General features: G+C 37.1%; 1 protein-coding gene across 1 annotated transcript; it reads left to right on the top strand.

Annotated features, from left to right (window-relative positions):
* The first annotated feature begins 1,081 nt into the window (after nucleotides 1-1,081).
* Nucleotides 1,082-25,412, top strand: LOC132294033 (uncharacterized). The gene is made up of 15 exons (XM_059791753.1): nucleotides 1,082-1,477; nucleotides 2,277-7,248; nucleotides 7,325-7,513; nucleotides 10,054-10,168; nucleotides 10,882-11,938; nucleotides 12,394-12,841; nucleotides 13,177-13,230; nucleotides 13,319-16,184; nucleotides 16,292-16,405; nucleotides 17,195-17,325; nucleotides 20,916-21,008; nucleotides 21,181-21,450; nucleotides 21,553-22,183; nucleotides 24,161-24,236; nucleotides 24,311-25,412. Exons 1-15 carry the CDS (start codon nucleotides 1,224-1,226, stop codon nucleotides 24,408-24,410), a joined length of 11,370 nt encoding a protein of 3,789 aa, XP_059647736.1. The 5' UTR covers nucleotides 1,082-1,223; the 3' UTR covers nucleotides 24,411-25,412.

Here is a 25,412-nt window from a genome sequence, read left to right as displayed (position 1 = left end):
GAATAAGCTAGTTCGAATTCAATTTGAATTTAAATTGATTTTTCACGAGGTTATACAATTTTTTTTGATTAATTACATAAAAGACTTTTGTAAAAATGAGTTGAAATCAAATTTTTTTATTGTAGTAGATTTTTAATATTAAATTTTTTTTAACATGGATAAGAGTGAATTTTTAAATTTATTATTATTAAAAGATAAATGAGTACCCCGCAATTAGTACACTTATTTAATCAAGTTAATATAAAAAAGATTGTTTGAAATGTTATAAAAAAAATGATTACATTTATTTAAAAACTAAAATATGTATTTTGAGACGTCCTAAATTAAAAAGATGGACAAAAACTTTGGGACGAAAGAAGTTCAATAGTTTGAGAGTAGCTTTTCTCAATACCTCAGCTAATCACATACCATTTAACTTGTGATTAAGACTTGCACTATTCATTCAATTTCTAAAGTTAAATTTTGTTTTGTTTTTTTTTTTTAAAAAAAAGAATAGAAATTTCGTAATAAGGATAATTTAGTCATTTCTTAATTTTGTTAATAGTGCAATTAATTCAATCATTTTTATAATTAATTTAAACTTTATTTGAAAATTTTCAATCCAAACTTAAATTGGTCACTAACCTAAGTCTAATCCTCGGATTATAATTCTATATTTTATATATGTAAAAAAAAAAAGAACAGAAATTTCATAATAAAGATAATTTAGTCATTTATTAATTTTGTTAATAGTGCAATTAATCCAATCATTTTTATAATTAATTTAGACTTTCTTTGAAAATTTTCAATTCAAACTTAAATTGGTCACTAACCTAAGTCTAATCCGAACTCGGATTATAATTCTATATTTTATATTGTTATAATTACACGTATATATTTTTCAAAGTCATGAATCATGATCAATATTTTATTTTCTACTTCATTTTCTTTAAAGTTTAATTTATATAAAAATTTATATGTTTTATATTTTTATAATTTGAAATGTTAACATAGAAATTTTTTATGTTAAAAACTTAAAAGTGAGGGAAATAATAATAATAATAATAATAATAAAATAAAAAAAATTCCTTGAATGTTGTTGTTTCTTCACTTGTCTCTCCGGTGAAGAATGCGAGTCTGTAATCCGAAGCGAAAGCGGTGAGAAGAATAAAAATAGGATAGATGTAGAGAGAGAAAGTTAGTGAGAGGAAGAGAGAGATGCAAATCCAAAATCTTCGAGAGCGATGATGCAAGGACTTCATCACCAACAGCAACAACTCGCAGCTCTGCTTTCCGCTGCTCTCCCCAAAGACGATTCATCATCTTCAACAACTCCTCCTCCTTCTTCAACAACTCTTGCTTCTGACGAAGCCGACTCGTCTCGTCTCGCCGCCATCAACTCTCTCCACCGAGCCATTCTTTACCCTCACAATTCACTTCTCATAACCCACTCCGCTTCTTTCCTTGCCCAGGCCTTCTCTCAACTTCTCTCCGACAAGTAAATTCCTAAACCCTCCTCTCTCTCCGACACACAATTCACACACATATATTTAATGTTTATTGGTTCTTCTTCTAACGATGATATCATTGAACAACCCTTTATTTTAACGAGAAAGATGGGTTTATTGGTTTATTAAGGTTAGAATTAGACTTGAATTTCATCATCAGGATAACTTTATTTTTTTCTTAAGTTAGGAATAATCTCGTCAAAGAAAAATTAGACAACTGGATTCAATAATATTTTCTAATCCTATGTATTGGTCTTGTGGTTTTGATAAGGTTTCTCAATTAACACTTTTCATTATGGTTTATTTATATATTTTATATGAAAATTTTTAAAAAAGTTTTTTTTTGGGTGAAATTGGGTTCGTAAAATGTATTTATGATATGCCAATCTTTAATGTTTGTCGATTTGTGTTGTTATGGTGGTATTATTGAACTCATTTCCCATATCAGTGCTCAATAATTGGATTGAACAACCCATTTATTTTAACAAGAGAGATGTGTTTATTGTTTCATAAAGCTTAGTATTCTAGTTTAATTCCATCATCAGGAGAATCTTTTTTTGTTCGACATCTTTTTTTGTTTCTGCAGTGGTCAGTTTTAATATTTGATTTCATCAGAACTTAGAATGAATCTCATTAAGGCAAAATTATGCAGCTAGATTCAATATTGTCTAATCCTATGTAATGGTGTCTTTTGGGTTTGATAAGGTTTCCCAAGTAGCACTTTCCATTATGAATTTTTTTTTATTTATGTGACACTTCCAATTTGTTTTGGGTGAAATTGTGTCTTAGATTGTATTCAGTGCGTCAGGCAGCGGCTACAGCATATGGGGCTTTGTGTTCTGTGTTGTGCTCAATCCCTATCTCGACGAGTGGAAGGCAAAACCATGTTGTACTTGGCAGTCTGGTCGATGGGTTTATTGGTTGGGCACTGCCTTTGCTGAGCAATGTTGGGGCTGGGGACGTGACAAGAGAATTGGCATTAGAAGGTCTGTGTGAGTTTCTTGATGCCGGGGATGTCGGGGCAATTGAGAGATATGCATTACCGATTCTTAAAGCGTGCCAAGAACTGCTTGAAGATGAGAGAACCTCCTTGAGTTTACTGCATCAGCTTTTGCGTGTCTTAACTCTGATATCCTTGAAGTTTTTCAGATGTTTTCAACCCCATTTTATGGACATTGTTGATCTGCTTCTTGGGTGGGCGATGGTACCAGACCTTGCTGAATCTGATAGACATGTTATTATGAATAGCTTCTTGCAATTTCAGAAACAATGGGTGAGTAACCTGCAGTTCTCTCTGAGTTTGCTCTCGAAGTTCTTGGGTGACATGGATGTATTACTACAGGATGGAAGTCCTGGGACACCACAACAATTTCGAAGATTGCTTTCGTTGTTGTCTTGCTTTTCTACAATTTTGCAGTCCACAGCTTCTGGATTGCTAGAGATTAATCTACTTGAACAAATAAGTGAACCTCTTGTCAAAATGCTCCCTCAGTTATTAGGATGTTTGTCTATGGTTGGAAGGAAATTCGGGTGGTCAAAATGGATCGGGGATTCCTGGAGGTGCTTGACTCTTCTAGCAGAAATTCTTAGCGAGAGGTTTTCATCCTTTTACCCCCTTGCCGTTGATACATTGTTTCAAAGCTTGGAAATGGACAATTCTAACCAACTTGTAGGGCCTGGGAAGATTACATCTTTTCAGGTGCACGGGGTTCTTAAAACCAATCTTCAATTATTGTCTCTACAAAAACTTGGCCTTCTCCCATCATCTGTGCATAAAATATTGCAATTTGATGCACCTATATCTCAGCTGCGTTTGCATCCAAATCACTTGGTGACAGGAAGTTCTGCTGCTACTTATATTTTCCTGCTCCAGCATGTCAATAACAAAGTTGTTGAACAAGCAGTGACTTCCTTGACTGAAGAGTTGGAGTTGTTAAAGGGCATGCTGGGAAGGACTTCATGCGAAGGAGATGATATCAATAACATGGCAGCTCCTAAATCTTACTCAAAGCATGAGTTGCTTTCATTGATCAAATTTGATTTAAAAGTTCTATTAAGCTGCGTTTCTTTGGGTGGGGCTAGCAGTTTGATTGGCCGAACAGACGTTGATGCTTTATACCTTGAGAGGTCAGAAAAATTGGTATCTTTTATTGTAGAGAAATTGGATCCTTTTGAGTTGCCTATTCTGGGCTATGTGGAGTTGCAAACTAATGTTGTCAATGCACTGTACCGGCTAGCTACGGTTGAATTTTTAAGCAAATGTTCCATTTGGAAACTTAATTGCAGGAAAGTTTCTGTGGATATTGCAACTGAAAAGCTCCTGGAGGAGGATAATGTGATGGATGAACATTCTTCTGTAATTTTTGAGTATTTGAGGAAGTATGGTGTGTTCCTTGTGAAAGCTCTTCATTTTTCTTCTCCACTGGCAGTTAAATTAGAAGCCCTACAATGGATCCATAAATTCTGTGAGAATGTCATTGATATATATGAGAATTTAAAGCCACCCAGTTGTACTTCTGAAGCATTCAGATATGTTGGTATTGTTGGAAATCTGATTTTCTCAGTTATGGATTCCGCATTAGATAGGGAACCAAAAGTGAGATCTCATGTTGCTTCAGTTATAGAGCTTCTTCTGCAAGCAAAACTTATTCATCCCACACAATTCTATACTGTTACTGAACTGGTCCTTGAAAAACTTGGTGATCCTGATAACGATATAAAAAATGCATTTGTTAGGTTGCTTTCCCATGTTTTGCCTGTTACAACATATGTATGTGGTTTGTACGACTTTGGAGCAGTTAGCACATATAGGCCTAGTGTCCTTCCATTAGGCGATAGGTCTTACTTTCACTGGAAGCAAGTATTTGCCCTCAAACAACTACCTCAGCAACTTCATTCACAGCAGCTTGTTTCCATCTTAAGTTACATTTCACAAAGATGGAAGGTGCCTCTTTCTTCTTGGATCCAGCGGCTCATTCATACATGCCGGAGTTCGGACTTAGCTTTAAATCAACTAGAGGAAACAGTAAACATTGGTGTGAGTGGTTCATGGTTAGACATAAAATTTGAGGACAATGTTCTTGAAAAAATTTGCTCCGTTAATATCCTTGCTGGTGCATGGTGGGCCATACATGAAGCAGCCAGATACTGTATTACTATGCGCCTTCGCACCAACCTTGGTGGGCCCACCCAAACTTTTGCAGCACTAGAGCGCATGCTCTTGGACATTGCACATGTGCTGCAGCTTGATGCTGAGCAAAGTGATGGAAATATTAATATTGTAGGTTCTTCTTATGCTCACTTGTTACCAATGAGGTTATTATTGGATTTTGTGGAGTCTCTGAAGAAAAATGTATATAATGCATATGATGGATCAACTGTTTTGCCATGTGCTTCTCGGCAGAGTTCCTTGTTCTTTCGGGCAAATAAAAAAGTTTGCGAGGAGTGGTTTTCTCGCATATGTGAGCCAATGATGAATGCTGGATTGGCATTGCAATGTCATGATGCTACAATTCATTACTGTACGTTGCGTTTGCAGGAGCTTAGAAATCTTGTGGCCTCAGCTTTGAAGGACAAGTCTAGGACCCAGGTGGCTGAGAACCTACATAATTTGGACAGATTTTCAGGAGATATCTCGAGGGTTTTGCGGCACATGGCATTGGCTCTTTGTAAGTGTCATGAACCGGAGGCTTTGATTGGCTTAGAGGAATGGGTTTCTATGACATTCTCTTCCCTGCTTAGCAACGAAAACCAGAGTCTGAGTAACAATGGGACCTTGGGACCTTTTTCGTGGATCACTGGACTTGTGTACCAAGCAGAAGGGTGCTATGAAAAGGCTGCTGCCCACTTTATTCACTTGTTGCAGAACGAGGAGTCACTAAGTTCTATGGGTTCTGATGGTGTGCAGTTCGCAATAGGGCGTATCATTGAGAGTTATACAGCAGTTTCTGATTGGAAGTCTTTAGAATCCTGGCTATTGGAGCTGCAAACACTTCGTGCTAAGCATGCTGGGAAGAGTTATTCTGGTGCTCTTACAACGGCTGGAAATGAAATAAATGCAATTCATGCCTTGTCCCACTTTGATTTGGGTAATTTTCAGGCGGCCTGGGCATCCCTTGATTTGACACCTAAATGTAGCAGTGAACTCACTCTCGATCCCAAATTGGCCTTGCAAAGGAGTGAACAGATGCTTTTGCAGGCGATGCTTCTTCAAACTGAGCAGAAGGTAGACACGGTATCACATGAAATGCAAAAGGCCAAGTCAATGCTGGAGGAGACATTGTCTGTTTTGCCACTTGATGGGGTGGCGGAGGCAGCAGCGCATGCCACCCAGTTGCACTGCATCTTTGCTTTTGAGGAAAGTTGCAAGCTTAAAGACAGCCAAGACAAGCAACTTCAGTCTTTATTAAGTTCATATATCCAGGTACTGCGATCCCCAGTCAACCGAGTTCATCAAGATTGTAACTTGTGGCTCAAAGTTCTCCGGGTTTATCGAACTGTCCTCCCATCTTCACCGGTGACTCTACAGCTCTGTAAAAATTTGTTAACTTTAGCCCGTAAGCAAAGAAACCTAATGTTGGCAAACCGTCTTAATAATCATCTCAAAGATCATTTACTAACTTGCTCTGAGGGGAAGTACCGTGATTTCTTGATCTTGAATTTGCAGTATGAGGGCATCCTGCTGATGCATGCTGAAAACAAGCATGAAGATGCACTCACAAATCTTTGGTTGTTCCTACGTCCTTGCATGGTTTCACCTTCATGTAATGTTCCTGACGCTGATGACAATGTTTTGAAGGCAAAGGCATGCTTGAAACTTTCAGATTGGTTGAGAAGAGATTATTCAGATACAACTTTGGAAAATATTGCTCTCAAGATGCGTGCAGATTTCAGAGAAACTGATATTTCTCCTCTTGGAGGGACAACCATCTTCAGTGACGATTACTTAAGCTCTAAACCAAGAATTGGTCTCATTGTTGAGGAACTTGTGGGTACAGCAACAAAGTTGTCTTCTCGTCTCTGCCCCACTATGGGCAAGTCATGGATTTCATATGCCTCTTGGTGTTTTAGGCAAGCTAGAGCATCTCTCTCTGCACCAGATGAGACCACCCTTCAGTCATGTTCTTTTTCTCCCATTCTTGTTCCAGATGTTCTACCCGAAAGATTTAAATTAACTGAAGAAGAGCTATTAAGAGTGAAATATATTGTTTTGCAGCTTTTGCAGGAAAGGAATGATACAAAAGATTTGAATGAGAAAGGGGGAGAGTGTAAGTTTCATCTTGAATCTTCTGAGCACTTGAGCAATGAGAATTATGTGAAAACTTTGGTGCAGCAAGTAGTTAATATAATTGAAGCTACAGCTGGAGCACCAGGGGCAGAAAATTCTAGTGGGGAATGCCTTTCTACTATAGTAAATTCTCAGTTGCAAAAATGCTTTCTATGTGCAAATATTGCGCTTGAAGAATCTGCAATGTTGTCCTTGGTTGATGATTTAGTTGATGTTTGGTGGTCTTTGAGGAGGAGAAGGGTGTCTCTCTTTGGGCATGCGGCTCAAGCTTACATACATTACCTTTCATATTCGTCTTCCAAGCTCTGTGATGGTCAGTTAGCTGATTTTGATTGCGAGTCTCTGAAACAGAAGACTGTGAGCTACACACTTAGGGCTACACTCTATGTCTTGCACATTCTTCTTAACTATGGAGTGGAATTAAAAGATACACTTGAACCTGCTCTTTCTACAGTTCCTTTGTTGCCATGGCAGGTAAGAAACTGTTTCTAACATGTTGTGTTAAACAAAGATAAGTTGATGACATTCTGATTAGCATACACTTTTGAAGGAAATAACACCTCAACTCTTTGCTCGGTTGAGTTCTCATCCTGAACATTCGGTTCGAAAACTGTTGGAAGGATTACTATTGATGCTTGCTAAGCTCTCTCCTTGGTCCATTGTTTACCCGACCCTTGTTGATGTAAATGCTTATGAAGAGGAACCTTCGGAGGAGCTTCAGCACGTACTAGCTTGTTTGGTAATACAATCTTTCATTAATTTGTTTGACATTGTGTTGTTTATTTAACGTGCTTCGATACATTACGTAGAAATATTCTGCTGCTTTTATTTAGGCAAATGCACATAAATTATTAAAGATTTTAGCTCTATTTACTGTATTTAACTTGTTATGCTGTATATGTTCTAACTTCTAAGAAACATGTGTGGAATTGTGGTTCTGAAATGGGAAGGTCATCTTGAATAGAAGATTTTTCCAATTAAGGCAAGGAGGATGCTGTTAATAGAGAGAAAATAAGTTTGTGTTGTGGTCAGCAGCTCAAACAAGGGCCTAATTTTTCATTAATATCACATCCCATCTCTTCAAAACCCTTGTTCTGTATGGTCTTCAGTCTTCTTGTCCTTAGAGCACTAAACCAGTCATAGCTGAAATAACTTCGCTAGACGGCTCAACTCTCTCATTTGCATCTATGGTGCCAAAATGCAAAGCTGTTGGATACTTTTTGAGATATAAATCCTGTTGCAAAGATTTCCATGAAGAGCCACTCCTAATATAATACTTCTTGTGCCACATGGTTTGTGATCCCGTATTCCCGTGCATGACTACTCTAGTTCCAAATTAAATTAGAGATCAATATACTTGGCTCAAAAAGCCGTATCCCAATTAAGCTACGGTTTGTATAGGAGTTTTATTTCTCCATTTAGCTCTGCGTGGACATAACTATGGTCCACACAATAGTATGCTTTTTCTTAATAGCTCCATTCATGTTACTTTTGGTCTTCTCTTTTCCTTGTGTAATCCTAGATCTTTTGCTGGACGCGACTAAACCCTCTTACTTAGGTTTCTGTCATTTTACCCAATAAATGCTACTTACACTGTCTTATGAATGTGTTCATTTTAAACTTTATTTTATTCGAGATTCCAATTTTAAGTTTATTTTCTCATTGTGCGCGGGTGTTGGTAACTTTGTTTAAAGGAAAAAAACTCATATATGATAAAATATCCAGAAAATTTAAGTTTATATGGGTCTGACAATGGCTTTAAGCTGACTGTCACTTGATGCAGTCATCCTTTTTCTGAGGTTGGAACCAGCAGTTAAAGATAAGATACTCACATGATGGAGGCGGAGATATGAGAAACCATTTGCATCAAAATTTTCTTTCAGATGTTCTCTTAATGTCCTTCATCATTTCATCCAGAAGTCTTTGCTAAGACCATTGGAGACCAACATTGGAAATATGGCAGTAATGACTAATGAGTGAATAAAAACATTATCAATTGAAAAGAAAAGATATGTTTCCCTACCAGATGCATATAATTTATGGAAATGTGGAAAAGAAAAAACAGAAAGAACATGTTTTTCACTCTCTTTACACCTCTCTGCATATTAAATATTCTTGCATATAATAATTTTTCCTTTTTGAATCATTTTCTGCTCTTGGAATATGAATATCAATGTGCTGGTGCTTTTGAGTTTTGACTCTCTCTCTCTCTCTTTCATAAATGAGATATTTATTAGAAGCATAAAACATTAAAGTACATAAGAAGAGAGGACATACCCTCTAGAAAAACAGAGAAAAATGGAGTATGAAAACATCTATTTCCAGTACACATGAAAGAGCCTAGAAATCAGTCAAAGAAATAACATCTTCAGTTCTCAGGCCAGCAGCATCCAGGACTGAGAACCAAATGGAGGAGGCAATAGCTTGAGAAGAGGAAGCATTTCCAGAGTGAAGCCTTGAATTTCTCTCTCTCCAAATACCCCAAAGGATGGCAGCAAACATCTTGGACAGCTTTGAATTTCTGAAATGAGCTACAAACCAATCCACTAATTGATGAAACTGAAGAAGTTATTTCTTAGAAAATTCAGGCCAAGGGCAATGCAACATATTCCAGAAACAATTCCAAACACCAGTAGCCAAATCACAGTCCACAAAAAGATTATCTCTATCGTCTGAAGCTTTGAAGCAATTAGTACATATAGAAGGTAAAATCCATCCTCTTTTCTGCAGACTAACAAAAGATGGATACTTGTCAAGAATAATGATGCAGCAGGCCACAGAATCCTTGGCCTACCTGCATTCCAGCAAAGAGTAGCCCAAGTAACATGAGAATAATGAGTTCTACAGGAATCCCAGGCCTTCTTAAAAGTAAACAAACCTTTATTCCATAGAATTTTGTCTTAAGCAGAAGAAATGGGAGTATGAAACAGAAACTGCTTAAGAGGAAGCAGATCTGCAGAAGAGAAGCTGTCAAAATTCCATTCCCCATGGACAATCAAAGAGCTAAGAGTAACATCTCTAGATAAAGTAATGGACCTTAGAGCTCTAAGAGAAAATTGATTCCTTAACAGAGCTCCATTATACCAAGGATCAAGAAAGAATTTAATTTTACCCCCATTACATATCTGATAGGAAATATTTTGCAGCATCTGATCTCTAACACTCGAAAAATTCCTCCAGATAAACGTTTTGACTATCTGTGAAATATGTTATTATGAACCCTTAGTTTCTTGTTCAAAGTTGAACACGGAAATTAAACTAACATCTTGGTGTATGCAGAGTAAACTTTATCCAAGACTAATTCAGGATGTCCGGCTCATGATAGAAGAGCTGGGAAACGTAACTGTTCTTTGGGAGGAACTATGGCTCAGCACGCTTCAAGATCTTCACACGGGTAACGTTGGTTCACTGAATTTAGATTCTTTGTTTGACCATGCTTTCTGCATTACTGTGTGATATGTGTACATATTTTTCAAGTGGCAAGTTGATTTTATCGTATATTGTTATGAATGTGGATGTTATCATCTTATATGACAACTTCAAAATAATAGGAACTGAGATATGGGTGTCTGTTTTACTGAAAAAATAGAAGAATATGTTGGTGTCTGAATCAAAATTGTATACAACACATGTCTCTGACATGACAAAAGGTTTGCTAAATTTGTTTCTTCGTTGTTAGATGTTATACACTTGCATTATAATAATAAAAAAATTATACAAAGTCGTGGTATGATTTATTTATTCTAGAATTATTATAAGTATTTGTTATTATGGCTCACAGGCTCAATATGCTATTTCCAAATATATTTTTCTTTGAACACCAAGTCTATTTTTACTCACGTTTATAAAACTCTGGATGCCTTTGTCAATTATTAAGACCATTTGAGACCAGTTACATGAAAATCACAAGTTTAGCCATTATGCTCTACATGGGATTATATAAAAGCGAAAAGTTTGCCCATTTGCAACCTTATCTTCCCTCACTATCTAAACGGGCATTGTATTTTAGGCCTTAAGCTTCTCATGTCACCCTTCACTTGTGCAGTTGTTGGATTTCATTGCACGCAGACAAATTATCTTGACTGATTTTTTATATAAATTTGCTAGATGTGATGAGGCGTATAAATTTGTTGAAAGAGGAGGCTGCACGAATTGCAGAGAATGCTACCCTTAGTCATAGTGAGAAGAACAAGATAAATGCTGCAAAATACTCTGCCATGATGGCTCCAATTGTTGTAGCCTTAGAGCGTCGTCTGGCTTCTACTTCTCGGAAACCTGAAACACCTCATGAGATATGGTTCCATGAGGAGTACAGGGAACAACTTAAATCAGCCATTTTAAACTTCAAGACTCCTCCAGCATCTGCTGCGGCACTCGGGGATGTGTGGAGACCATTCGATAATATTGCTGCATCCTTAGCATCTTATCAGAGGAAGTCATCGATATCCTTGGGAGATGTTGCACCACAATTGGCTATGCTATCCTCTTCTGATGTTCCAATGCCTGGTCTTGAAAAGCAAGTCACAATATCTGAATCTCATTTGGGTCTAACTACAACTCTCCAGGGAATTGTGACGATAACTTCTTTCTGTGAACAAGTAGTTATCTTATCAACCAAGACCAAACCTAAGAAACTTGTTATTCTGGGCTCAGATGGTCATAAGTATACATATCTCTTGAAAGGGAGGGAAGACCTGCGTCTTGATGCTAGAATCATGCAACTATTGCAAGCCATAAATGGTTTCATGCATTCATGTCCTGCAACTCGTTGTAATTCTCTTTCCATTCGCTATTATTCCGTGACACCAATCAGCGGTAGAGCTGGTCTCATCCAGTGGGTGGACAATGTAGTTAGTATATATAGTGTTTTCAAGTCGTGGCAGAACCGTGTCCAGCAAGCACAACTGCCAGCACAGGGCAGTAATAATATGAAAACTACAGTTCCTCCACCTGTTCCCCGTCCAAGTGATATGTTCTATGGTAAAATTATACCAGCACTTAAAGAGAAAGGCATACGGAGAGTAATATCACGAAGAGACTGGCCTCATGAAGTCAAGCGAAAGGTTCTTTTGGATCTTATGAAGGAGGCTCCTAAACAACTTCTTCATCAAGAACTTTGGTGTGCCAGTGAAGGATTCAAAGCCTTTAGCTCAAAATTAAAGAGGTTTGCTATCATGAACTTGAAGAAATTCATTCCCTCTGTTAATAAGATCCAATTTCAGTATTCATAAATGCTTCTCAAATAATTCTTTTTGACATTCAAACATGGAAATTTTATCTTTGATCCAAATATAAATTTCTTAATTATGCATCCATTTGTGGTATTATCATATTTTTCTTGAATTTTGTCAATTTTGCTTTTAAATATTTGGAAGCTATTATAATATCTTATGATTAGCTGAAACTTGAAGCACTGTGATCTTATCACATCTAGTATATTGATGGTTATAATGATGATGGTGATTTTGTTTTATTTTTCCTTTTTTGAATAATGGCTAGTTTCATTGGTTTACATGAAGTTAATACTCAATGAATAGTTTGGAAAACCTCATGTTTCTCAAACGAAGTATATAGTAAATTGTGGAAGTTTTGAATCAACTAATGTTTGTTTGCTTGTAGGTATTCTGGTACCCTAGCAGCCATGAGCATGGTCGGCCACATCCTGGGCCTAGGGGACAGGCATTTGGATAATATTCTTATGGATTTTTGTAGTGGAGATATTTTGCATATTGATTACAATGTGTGCTTTGATAAAGGGCAAAGACTAAAGATTCCTGAAATTGTGCCCTTCCGCCTGACCCAGACAATTGAAACAGCTTTAGGGTTGACGGGAATCGAAGGTACCTTTAGAGCAAACTGTGAAGCAGTTCTTGGTGTCCTGAGGAAGAATAAGGACATACTCTTAATGTTGTTGGAGGTATTTGTTTGGGATCCACTTGTGGAATGGACACGTGGAGATTTCCATGATGATGCGGCAATCGTTGGTGAAGAAAGGAAAGGCATGGAGCTAGCAGTTAGCTTGAGTCTATTTGCATCCCGGGTGCAAGAAATTCGCGTTCCATTGCAGGTACTTCATGTTCTACAATATTTTGGCTTAATATGCTTTCTTCCCCATCCCTGCCGACCCCTAAATCCCCATCCAAAGATAATCAAGCCTTTTGGTGTAATTCTGGTGCTAGTATTTTTTGTAGGATTCGCACGGTCTTGAGGTTTTCTCTCTGGTGTGATATTTTAGTGATTGGTTGCAGTACAGTTTTCATTTATTATGCAAAAGTTTGAATTATTACATTTATTTGGAATTTCATATTTTAACAATTAAAAAAAAATTAGTTGATACTTATTTTATTTAGTTGGAAGTTACTTGAATCTAGAAATGGTGCTTATTTTTTCAAATCTGACCAGGAACATCATGATCTTTTGCTGGCTACCTTACCGGCAGTTGAAACCGCTCTCGAGGTATGCAGAAATAATGCCTACATCTTTTCCTTGCTACTTTTATGTCATTGATTGGAACTTGCTTTAACTCTGAGAATTCATGTACCAGAGGTTCACAAACATCCTAAATCGATATGAGCTTGTCTCTGCTCTTTTTTACCGCGCTGACCAGGAGAGGTCTAATCTTATTATGCACGAGACATCTGCAAAGTCAATTGTTGCTGAAGCAACCTGTAATTTGGAGAAAACCCGTGCCTTATTTGAAATACAGGCTCAAGAATTTGCTCAGGCAAAGTCTTTGGTAGCTGAAAAGGCCCAAGAGGCAACAGCGTGGATGGAGCAACATGGAAGGGTACTTGATGCTTTACGAAGCAATTTGATTGCAGAAATTAAATCCTACATAAAGCTGACTGGTATGGAAGAAGTTTTGTCTCTTACATCTGCTGTACTTGTGGCTGGGGTTCCACTGACTATAGTTCCTGAGCCCACACAAGTTCAAAGCCATGATATAGATAGAGAAGTTTCTCAGCTCATAGCTGAGTTGGATCATGGAATTTCTTCTGCAGTAACAGCACTCCAAGCATATTCTTTGTCTTTGCAAAGAATTCTACCCTTAAATTACCTTACAACCAGTCCAGTTCACGGATGGTCACAAGTTCTCCAACTTTCAGTGAATAGCCTTTCCTCTGATATCCTATCACTTGTCAGAAGACAAGCTACTGAGCTTGTTGGGAAGGTCCACAATGATGGATTTGATTCTCTGAAGAGTAGTTATGATGATCTGTGTCTTAAAGTGGAGAAGTATGCGGCCGAGATAGAGAAAGTTGAAGAAGAATGTGCCGGACTGGTTAACTCAATTGGCTCAGAGACTGAAGCAAGAGCGAAGGATCAGCTTCTATCTGCTTTCACGATGTACATGCAATCTGCTGCCCTTGCAAGGAAAGAAGATTCCATGTCTTCCATGCATGTAGAACTGTTGAAGCACAATGAGACAAAAGATGCTAGATTGCAAGGTGAGCTTGAAGAGAAGAAAGAAAAGGTTTTTAATGTTCTATCTACTGCTGTAAGCTCTCTGTATAACGAGGTTAAGCATAGATTGCTTGGCATATTGAGTCATTGCACTAGGGGGAGGAATATGGACAATAGACTACATTCCAATCTTGGAGCTTTCTTCTGTGAGTTTGAAGAGCAAATAGAGAAGTGCATACTAGTAGCAGGGTTTGTTAATGAACTGTGGATATATATTGATAGGAATATACCTAGTGTTAATACAGATATAGATCATTTTGATTATTCTTCCCAAAGAAACTGGGCTTCCATCTTCAAAACCAGTTTACTTTCTTGTAAGAGCTTGGTTGGACAAATGATTGAAGTTGTTGTACCGGATGTGCTTAGATCTGTTGTTTCATTCAATTCAGAAGTTATGGATTCATTTGGATCTCTGTCACAGATCAGGGGATCCATTGATACAGTAGTGGAGCAGCTTGTTGAGGTTGAACTAGAGAGGGAATCTTTGGTGGAACTGGAACAGAATTACTTTGTAAAGGTCGGACTCATAACTGAGCAGCAGTTAGCTCTTGAAGAAGCTGCTGTGAAGGGTAGGGATAATCTTTCTTGGGAAGAGGCTGAGGAACTTGCCTCCCAAGAAGAAGCTTGCAGAGCACAGCTGGACAAGCTCCATCAAACATGGAACCAGAAGGACATGCGAACTTCTTCTCTGATGAAGAGAGAAGCCAGTATTATAAGTGCTTTGGCATCATCTGTAAACCATTTTCAATCTCTAGTTAGTGCTGAACATGAAAGGGAACCACATGTCTTCAGAAGGAAAGCTTTTCTGGAAGCACTAATTGAGCCCTTCTCTGAGTTGGAATCAATTGATAAAACATTGTCTTCACTTGGTGGACCTGTTGCCTTCTGCTCGGTCGGGGCTTCTAATTTTGTGGATTTGATGAGTTCTGGTTGCCCAATATCTGAATGTATCTGGAAGTTTCCTGGCTTACTGAAGAACCATTCTTTCTTCATCTGGAAAGTTGCTGTTGTGGATTCTTTTCTTGATTCCTGCATACATGATGTTGCATCATCTGTGGATCAAAATTTAGGATTTGACCAGCTTGTCAATGTTGTGAAGAAAAAACTCGAAATCCAACTTCAAGAACATATTGGGCAATACTTGAGAGAGCGAGTTGTTCCTATTCTATTGGCTAGATTAGAGAAAGAAAATGAACTTTTGAGGCAACTTACGGAGGAGTCAAAGGAACTTGATTTGGATAAAGTGAAGAAAGATTTTGGGGCTGTGAACGGAGTGCAAACTATGCTTGAGGAGTACTGCGATGCACATGAAACTGTCAGAGCAGCGAGGTCAGCAGCTTCCCTCATGAAAAGACAGGTGATTGAACTTAAAGAGGCTCTTCGTAAGAGCATCCTAGAGATAATTCAGATGGAATGGATGCATGATATTACTTTGAACCCATTGCACAATAGCAGGCTCATATCTCATAAGTTTCTTTCAAGTGATGATAACTTATTTCCAGTTATTCTAAACCTTAGCAGGCCTAAATTGTTGGAAAGTATACAATCTTCTGTGTCAAAAATAGGTCGGTCATTGGAATGCCTACAAGCTTGTGAACAAACTTCTATTACAGCAGAAGGGCAGCTCGAGAGAGCCATGGGGTGGGCCTGCGGTGGTCCAAATTCTGGTGTTATTGGAAGTACGTCTGCAAAGAATTCAGGAATACCTCCAGAATTCCATGATCATCTGATGAGGCGACGACAATTGTTACAGGAAGCACGAGAAAAGGCATCAGATATCATCAATATTTGCATGTCAATAATGGAGTTTGAAGCATCAAGAGATGGCATTTTCCGGACTTCTGGAGATCTCCATCCATTTAGGACTAGTGCTGATCGCAGGACGTGGCAGCAAACTTACTTAAATGCATTAACAAGATTAGATGTTTCTTATCATTCTTTTACACGTAAGTTTCAATTTTTACCTGTTGCTGAACTAGGCCAGGTCAATCATTTCTATTGTTTATTTCCCTTCAATGTGGGTCATGAATGCATGTTGTGTTCTTTGTATCAGGTACTGAGCAAGAATGGAAGCTTGCAGAAAGCAACATGGAAGTTGCTTCCACTGGCTTATTTTCTGCATCTAATGAACTCTGCATTGCTTCAGTTAATGCAAACTCAGCATCAGGTCATGTCTTTTCTTGATTGGCTTTTATATTTACAAAAATTTGCACACATGAATGGCTTCAAACTTCGAACTACTGATATAAATTAATTTAACGTTGTGATATGGATTGAGTAAATAAGTAGAACTGTTTTAAAGGGATTAGGTTAAGTGAGACATTGTCAACCTATCATAGAATTGAAGACTAGTGTATGATTATGTTATGGTTGACATGATATATTCACATTTGCAATGATGTCGTTAAATTCTGGTGACTGCATCAAATTCAGGTATTTCGCACTTTTTCAGGCATTTCATCCAACACGGAATCTTTAGAAATATTGGTAACACATCTTATAAATATTTTTCAAGGCATTTCCAACTTGTTGATTGAAAGAAAATCCCAATAGGAAATCCATGAATCAAAATGGTTGCTATGCTTATATTGCTCAAACATGATGGTGGCAATAATTGGAAGCAGCTGTAGTATTTTAAGTAGGTAGAGGAAGCTGTGGGAGGCAGTGCTATGATGGGAGCTTGGGGCCCATGAGTAGGGGATGATGGCAGAAATAGCATTTCCCAGAAGATCTGCCGACCAAGTTTCATCATTCACTTTTTCCCTTTATTTTCTTTGGTTTGATAGCATTGTAGTTATTTGAAGTTTCTAACGGGGCAATTGTAGGAAAGTGGGTGTCACTTTCCCCACAAATTATCTTTATATTAAGGGTAGTATAGCCTTATAGGTTTACGTCAGTGTTCCAAGTATGCTTTTGATATTTACATCAATTAAGAGATGATTTTTGTCATTTGCAGGTGATTTACAAAGCACTCTTGTTGCTATGAAAGATTGTGCTTATGAAGCCAGCATAGCGTTGTCTGCTTTTGTGCGTATTACAAGGGGCCACACTACTTTGACATCTGAATGTGGTTCCATGCTTGAAGAGGTATACTTTTTCTGAAATCCGACAAGATAATTTGATTATTCTTGCAAGAGGGATTTTCAAGTTTTACTAACGTGGTTGGTTTATATCTTGTCGTGTGGTTACCATCCTTCAAACCATCCAGATCTATGATTTACACTCTGATTTCATGATTTAGAAAAAATTTCATATGGGTTCATTTATCCAGATCTATGATTTACACTCTGATTTCACAATTTATAAAATTTTACTTATGGGTTCATTTGGATCCCCATGGCAGCTATCTCTCATATATTGCATTTTACACGACATTTCAAGATAAAGGCAAACATGTTATGGACGATGATAAAATTGAAGCATTGTCATTTCAAGAAAATTTAAAAAAATTCCCAGGGCATCAATTCTAATGTTATCTTCCTTCTTGAATAGCTCCATTCTAGATGATCAATATAAATTTTATTTTTTTTAATAAATACAAAATGCAGACGTGTTTTAACTAAGACTTGAATCTCCCCCTTATGGGTGGTAGGAGATGCCACTCGATCTAGACAGCTGGTGTTTAGATGATGAATATTCACTTTCAATAGTAAGGAAAAAAGACATTGGGGTCATTTAGCGGTAAAGGATGTGCAGATATTTTCATATTGAAATCAGATTTTTGAGTGTCTGTATAGCTATATCAATTTGGAAGTGGATGTTATTGTTGTGTAATTACTCAGTTGTTATAGCAGCAAAATTCTTGACATGGCACGCCAACACGATGCGAACCCCACAAGCAACTGAAAGTGGGTGTGGATTGCAGGTCTAACTGTGCTAGAGTTCAAATTAGGCCAGCACAATTAACCCCGATTGATAAACAGCGAGTGTTCAAATTATAATGTGCTGCCTGTCATACAATTCTGAGCTGTTTAATAAGCATGTTGTGTGAACTTATGTTTATCGGAATATCTTTTGTGAATGAATAGATCCACTGAAGGAGCTTTTAATGAATGCATAAACTCATTTAGGGGAGATTAAATTTGCATAAATATACCTTTAATTCTTCAAATTAATTGTTTAAATAAAAATCTTTAACTAGTTTCTCAAATTTTCATGAATATATTGCATGAAAAAGAAGGTATTTTTTATTCAAGTATTTTTTTAATTTTTCATGAATATATTGTATGAAAAAGATGGTATAGTTAAAAAGTTTAAGCAGAGTTTAATAAGTTTTATTATAGATAGTAAAGTTTTAATAATAAGTTAAATCATTTTAGAAAATGTTAGATACAACTCTATTTATTTATTTTTCCATTTTTGTGATAAATTGATACTAATAGTAAAATTAAGGTAAATGGTATGATTAATATTTAGATAAGAGAAAATATAATAAAATTAATTTAATAAGAAATGACAAATTTAATGACAAAAGGGTAAAATAGTCTTTTGTGATGGGTTTGTCTTTACTTGCAACACATCATTAGTTCAAGGGGGTAATTTGTAGTTCAGGGGTGTTATTTGCAAAAGGGCAATAATTCAGGTTTTTTTTTTTGGCACTTTACCCTAAATAAAATGGCAGATCCCAGCTCACCAATGTTGCCTTAAATATGTTTACATTAGCATGAGGAGATAAAATACAGGTCGCTTGGGGATTGGTAGTGGATAGTGACATTTGGGAAGTTTGTCCTTGGTGGCTCAATTTTCCTTAATTCAATAATGTCTAACATAAATGCTATAGCTTCCGGATTTCTCCTAAACTAGTAATATGCCTTGATCATTGGGTCTTTATAATTGTTTTAAGCTTTTCACATATTTTTATATGGGGTAAGAAATGAAGCATATTCCTCGAAGTCAATAACAATTTGTTAGGACCGCCCCACACTATAGATATTGTCCACTTCAAACACATCTACACAGGTAGGAGGCATCTCCCCTTATGGAACATCGATTTACAGATTAGATAAAACTCATAATATGATAAATCCCTTCAGCCCTAGGACTGATGGTTATTAGCAATATCTTGTAAAATTTACACATATATGTGAATTTTACATGTAATGCCATATTGCTCTCAAAATTAGTTTATCTTGTGAATTTCATAATATATGTGAATCTTACATGCAACCTGGTACACTACCAATGCACCTTTCAAATATGTTATGCTTTTCTACAACAAATATACATGGCTAAATTAGCAGTGTATAATTTTGAGTTAGTAGAGGGTGAGTTTTTGAAATTTCAAAGGCAGTCATCAGAAATTAGGAGTCCCCATAGGCCATAAGGAACGCTTGTTGTGGGATGGAGGGAGTCTTTTCTAATATTCCTGTCATGTTACAAATTGTGTTATTCAAGAATCATTGATAATTTAATTTTCAATAATAGCAAAAGAGAAAATAATCATTTATAATTGTTTTTCATTTCAAATATGTGATTTGACAAAGTTATGTAGAACCTGGAATTTATTATTATTATTTTTTTTCCCTTGGCAAGAAACTCACACACCCATTTGTCCCTAAGGGGACTTGAACCCTCACCTTCCGCTTTGGGAGGTATAAGAGATAACATTGGGTTATAGCCCTTAGTGTTAGAATCTGGATTCACTCGGTTTCCATTGTGTAGACACGTGCAGTCAGTGACAGACCAAGAAACTTGTTTTAGTGGGGGCAATTTTAAACAATAATGAAGGCGTGAATGAGAAGTAAAAAAATCAATGGGGGTAGAGGATAAAGTTATGGGGGCACTTATATAATTGCCCATGATTTTCTAGGTAAAATAGGAATTTTAAAATTCCAGTGGGGGCAACGAATAAAGTTACGGGGGCACTTATATTAATTACCCAAGATTTTTTAGGTAAAAGTAAGAAATTTTAAAATTCCAGTGGGGGCCTCACATAGGGGTCCGTTCCTGCATGCAGTCTCAGTTTCCTTCTTTGCGTTAGTCACCACAGATAACAATAGAACATTTGATAGAGTAAGTTAAAGACCATTACCTAGTGTGGTTTCATTTAATCGAGGGTGTTGGGAGGGGTGGACTGAATACTGAGCAAACTTTGACATTATTTGCATAAAGCAGCTGCCGATGTACTCGAACCCAGGTTCTCACTGTTTGAGTTGTTACCACATCACCAAACAATGGATCCTTCTAAAGTAACTAACCAAGTTAAAAATAAAAAGTACTCCATAATAAATAATTTTTTTTAAAAAAAAACACTGAATTTATATGTTCATTTTTTAACATGGACCGGCTAAAAGTGAACCTGAAAACTGGAATTAATTATGTTTGGATGTTTTGTTTTGTTACATGTACTGTGGTTTGTTGCATAGTTAATATTTTTTGAGAACCATTAAGCAACAGATAAATTCCCAAGTTACTGGTTTCCAAGTTAAAAAAAAAAAAAGAAGGAATCTGTAACGTGACTAATTAGAGATACCATGTATGAGCCACTATCAAATGTTGTCTTCTTTAGTTATCTCTCTTTTTATCCTTGATCCGACAGTGTCTCTTACAAGTTGTAACTTGAGCAAATTATGATTTTTCTTTTTCAGTATTGATTGTAGCTAACAGCACCCAGTGCAGGCTGGATATACGATGAGTGCGCTTGTAATTGGGGCTAACATCCTCTTGCTTCTCTTTAGGTCCTGGCAATAACTGAAGGTCTACATGATGTTCACAGTTTGGGGAAGGAGGCTGCTGTAATACATCGTTCTCTTATGGAAGATCTTTCTAAGGTTTTCCTCTCGCAATCATGATTTCTGGTTTTTATTTATATATTTCCCTTAAATAATATGTTGTGTCTGAATATGTGGTAACTCCCTTTGTAATATTTTTCTTCGTGAGATTGCTTAAATTAGTCTGCTTAGTGGCTGATTTAAATACGAGATTCTTTTAATTTCTCGACAGGCAAATGCAATCCTGCTTCCACTTGAATCTGTACTGTCTAAGGATGTTGCTGCTATGACTGATGCTATGACCAGCGAAGGAGAGAACAAGAAGGAAATATCTCCGATTCATGGACAAGCCATATACCAGTCTTATTATTTAAGAATTAAGGAGGCTTGTCAGGCCTTTGAGCCATTGGTACCATCGCTTACATTCTCTGTGAAGGCACTCCATTCCATGTTGACCAGACTAGCAAGAACTGCGAGTCTACATGCTGGAAATCTTCATAAAGTAATGTCTTCCTTCTGAGAAAATTCTGTCGGTTAAATACTTCTGATATATACTTTCTGATGATATAAAGATTACTAAATTTAATATTATCTTTCTTTATAGGCTCTTGAAGGACTAGGAGAAAGCCAGGAAGTCAGGTCACAGGACATTAATTTGTCAAGGCCAGACCTTCCATGTGATGATGATTTGTATGATAATAAGGAGAGGGAGATTTTCTCCAAATCCGATGGTGAAAGTAACGAGGATTTTCTTGGCATGTCTGGACTGTCTTTACAAGATAAAGGGTGGATATCACCTCCAGATAGCATCTGCAGTAGCAGCTCAGAGTCTGGTGACACATCTGCTGAAGCAAGTCTTGCAGATAGCTCTAGTGGCCCAGAATTGATGGAACAGCTTCCACAATGTTCTAATAGCAGGGAGATCAATGATTGTTTGAACTCTGCTCTGTTATCTGGAGCTGATTCCCAAGAAACTTTGTGTCATGAGCCATCAGAATCCATGGAGGTCAATAATACTGATATTGGTTATGTAGATGAACATCTGAAAGTTCTGGTATCACCACATGATAAATCTTCTATACTTGTTGAGGCTTCACATTCATTGAACCACAAAAACACTCAGGTGAATTTTGGGCACAAGGACGAAACATCCTCACTAACCAAAGTCAATGTTGAAGATGAAAATCGTGAAACTCCTCATCCTGCTACCGATGCTGGAAGTCGAAAAACCAGGGGTGAGGATAAATGTCTCTTTTACAATACCTCTTATCTTTATTTATTTTGCCCTTTTGCTAGCCTCGTCCCCTAGGAAGCACGGACACGCCTAAAAGGGCAAAGAATCCATGTCGGACACTGATACACGCTGGACACACCCCGACATGTGTCAGACATGCCAAAATACATGTCCGAATATTTTATATTTTTTCGAATATCCGAGACACTTCTTTCTGACATGCCATGGATGTCCAACACGCGTGTCCCACTCTTTGGGTATTTTTAAGAAAGTTTTAGAAACAATGTTGAGTTTAAGTGTAAATATTAAGAGTTGTTTAATTACATAATTATTTACAAACTTCTTGTTCATAAAACGATTTTATATTCAAACAATTGGATATTTATTCTTATATTTTAGTTCAAAGGTTCGAACCCTGATCATCTTTGACTCTCTTGTTGTCCCACCAACCAAGCTTCGCTACCAGTGAATGGTCTCTCTCTCTCTCTCTACTCTTTCTCGTCGTTTCTCTCTTATTCTTCATCCTCTTTTCTTTCTTTTTCTTGTTCTTCACTAACCCTAAATACTTCTTTTTGTCTCTTTTTCCTTTTTCCTCTATTCCACATGAACTTTTTTTCTTGTCTATGGATTCTTACCTTTATTTTTAACTAAGGCCTAATTCCTTTTTCTAATAACACCCTAATCCTCTTTGTCTCTTTATTATTATTATTATTATTATTATCATTCCTTCTTTTCTCCAGCAAAACACATTTTTTTTTATTTTTTTCATTATGGATTGTAAAAAATAATATTACTCTTAATTTCTTAAAGTACAACATTATATATATAGAAAATATATTTCTTATTTGCCGTGTCCCCGCCGTGTCCGTGTCCTAATTTTTTAGGATTTGCTGTGTCACCGTATCCATGTCGTGTCCCGTATTCATTTCTGTGCTTCTTAGCTCATCCCCTCTATGTCTATCCCAGTCTGCTTGGGGAGGCCAGCCTCCTCCATTTTTACTGTTGGGGGATCCTTGTCTTGCTTCTATCATCAGCTTTGTAGAATATTTAAATACACTATAAAACATAAATTTATTTTAAAAGTGCTACAAGGCTGGTAATTTATGTTTCATAGTGTATTTAAAAATTCTACTCCACCTGTTCCAAAATAAATGTTATGCTTTCTTTTTTGGACTGTCCCAAATAAATGTTTACTTTCTTAAATTGTTCTTAGGTTTTGAAAACTTTAGTCAAATCAATATAGTAAATTTTATACTTGGCTGGGTTAGTTTTGTAATTTTCAAGGGGAAAATGATTAAATGTATGTTCCCTTGAAAAGTTGGAGTCGCGAATGGCAGACTTTTATTTTGGGTCCAAAGGAGTATAAACTATTAATTGCACTGAGAGCTTAAGAAGAACTTGTTTTAAATAAGGCAAATACATAGTTATGAACTAGATAAATTGGTTGATGAGATGCAATTGGTTATTCTTTGTACATCTGGACATGCTTTGACATTTTCATACTCAATATTTCTCATCCCGGTCTTTGCCTTCTACATAAATTTTTTTGCTACAGAGCTGATAATTTATGTTTCATAGTGAACCCTATAAATTATTTAATTGTACGGGGAGCTTGAGTAGAACTTATTTTAGGTAAGGCAAAGACACACTAAATCAATTGGTTGATGAGTTGCAATCAGTTATTCTTTTACATCTTGACATGCTTTGACATCTTCATACCTTAACAGAACCAAATCCATATATGCCTGTGTTTATGTTGCAGTGTCAGATTTAGCTCTCTCTTACTGGTAGAAAGTAAAATGTCTACACTTGCAAATATATTGTTGTTTTAACATTTGAATTCATGTGTTGAATGTCTTTGTTGTTTTTAATCTGCTGAGGGTGTGTGATGATTCTGTGACAGTGCGGTGAGGTACTCTTGTTTGCTAATTGTGGGGACCTAGCATCTCTTGTCTTTGTAATTCTTGGTTATCTGCAGGTAGAAATGCTTATGCAATGTCAGTTCTACGGCGAGTTGAGATGAAACTGGATGGCCGAGATATTGCTGATAACAGGTACATTCTTTAAATTTTTATTTCTATTTCAGTGAAATCGGTGTTAGTGCTGAATTGTGATTTCACTCTTCCAGAGCAATGAGTATTGGAGAGCAAGTGGATTATCTACTTAAGCAAGCAACCAGTGTGGATAATCTTTGCAATATGTACGAAGGTTGGACACCTTGGATTTAAGCTTTTGAAGCCTGTTCGTTTATATGCAAAATGCTTATCGCAAGATAATATTTCAAGGAACAGTCTCAGGCGTATCTGGGGTATTATGATTCTCCTTTTACCACGGGACAGCCTTCCTTGCGTTTGGAAACTTTCAAGTACCTGGAGAGTAAGCCACTGCAGTTATTGCCCTAGCATGCCATATCTCTTGGCCTCACAATCTTATGTTCTCCTCAGGAAAGATGAACCCCTGCCAGTTTGGTGACAGATTTTTCACAGGATCCCATGAGCCTCTTTAAAAGGTCCCACCCTTCATCCATGTAAAGGGTTCCTCTGAAAGAATGTGTATTTTGACACGGTCCACACTTCAATCTGAGTTGAAACATTGCCTTGGAGTATCATATGGCTGATGAGGTAAAGGGATATCCAACTCTCTCGAGGCTTTAGGCTGGACCATTCCAGAGCTGTTGCAAGTCCTTGCTCCTCTTTCACTGGTTTCGCATTGTCTGCTGCATGGGAGGCATTCGTTTTGCTGGTGGCTTCAGAAATCATGACTTCATATCCCTTTTTCTGAACGAGGCAAGTAAAACTACATGCGACGCGACGTGCTTTTCAAGAGGATTGGGGTCCTTCACACCTCCCTAACTGGACCATTACATTGGCAAAATTCATGATCGATCCGTCACACTCTCTCTTGTTGCTCTGCATGTCAATGGACTGATATCCCTTGAGCATCAGGAATATTACCATCTACATGAACAGAGTGGTTTCTCCTTCATTTCTTCTTCTTTTGCGTTCTAATACTAGTTGTGGCCGACCCCATTCATATGGGATTAAGGCAAAGGATGATAATGATGATGATAGGTAGTTGCCCTCGATAATAAAATTCTGTAAATCTTAAAGGACGGATTTGTACTTCAATTTCATCGAATGTTGTATTCGAATCCACTAGGTATGATGACTGTTTGCAGGCACTACTATATTTCCATCTTTATATTGTCCCAAGTTATCAACATTTCCGAA

The sequence above is a fragment of the Cornus florida genome, unplaced genomic scaffold, assembly GCF_030987335.1.
Source record: "Cornus florida cultivar Cherokee Brave unplaced genomic scaffold, ASM3098733v1 CherokeeBrave_3.0.0_Hap2_Chr02, whole genome shotgun sequence".
Taxonomy (NCBI): Eukaryota; Viridiplantae; Streptophyta; class Magnoliopsida; order Cornales; family Cornaceae; genus Cornus; species Cornus florida.
Note: the sequence above shows the minus strand (reverse complement) of the source record. Positions and strands in the feature narration are given on the sequence as shown.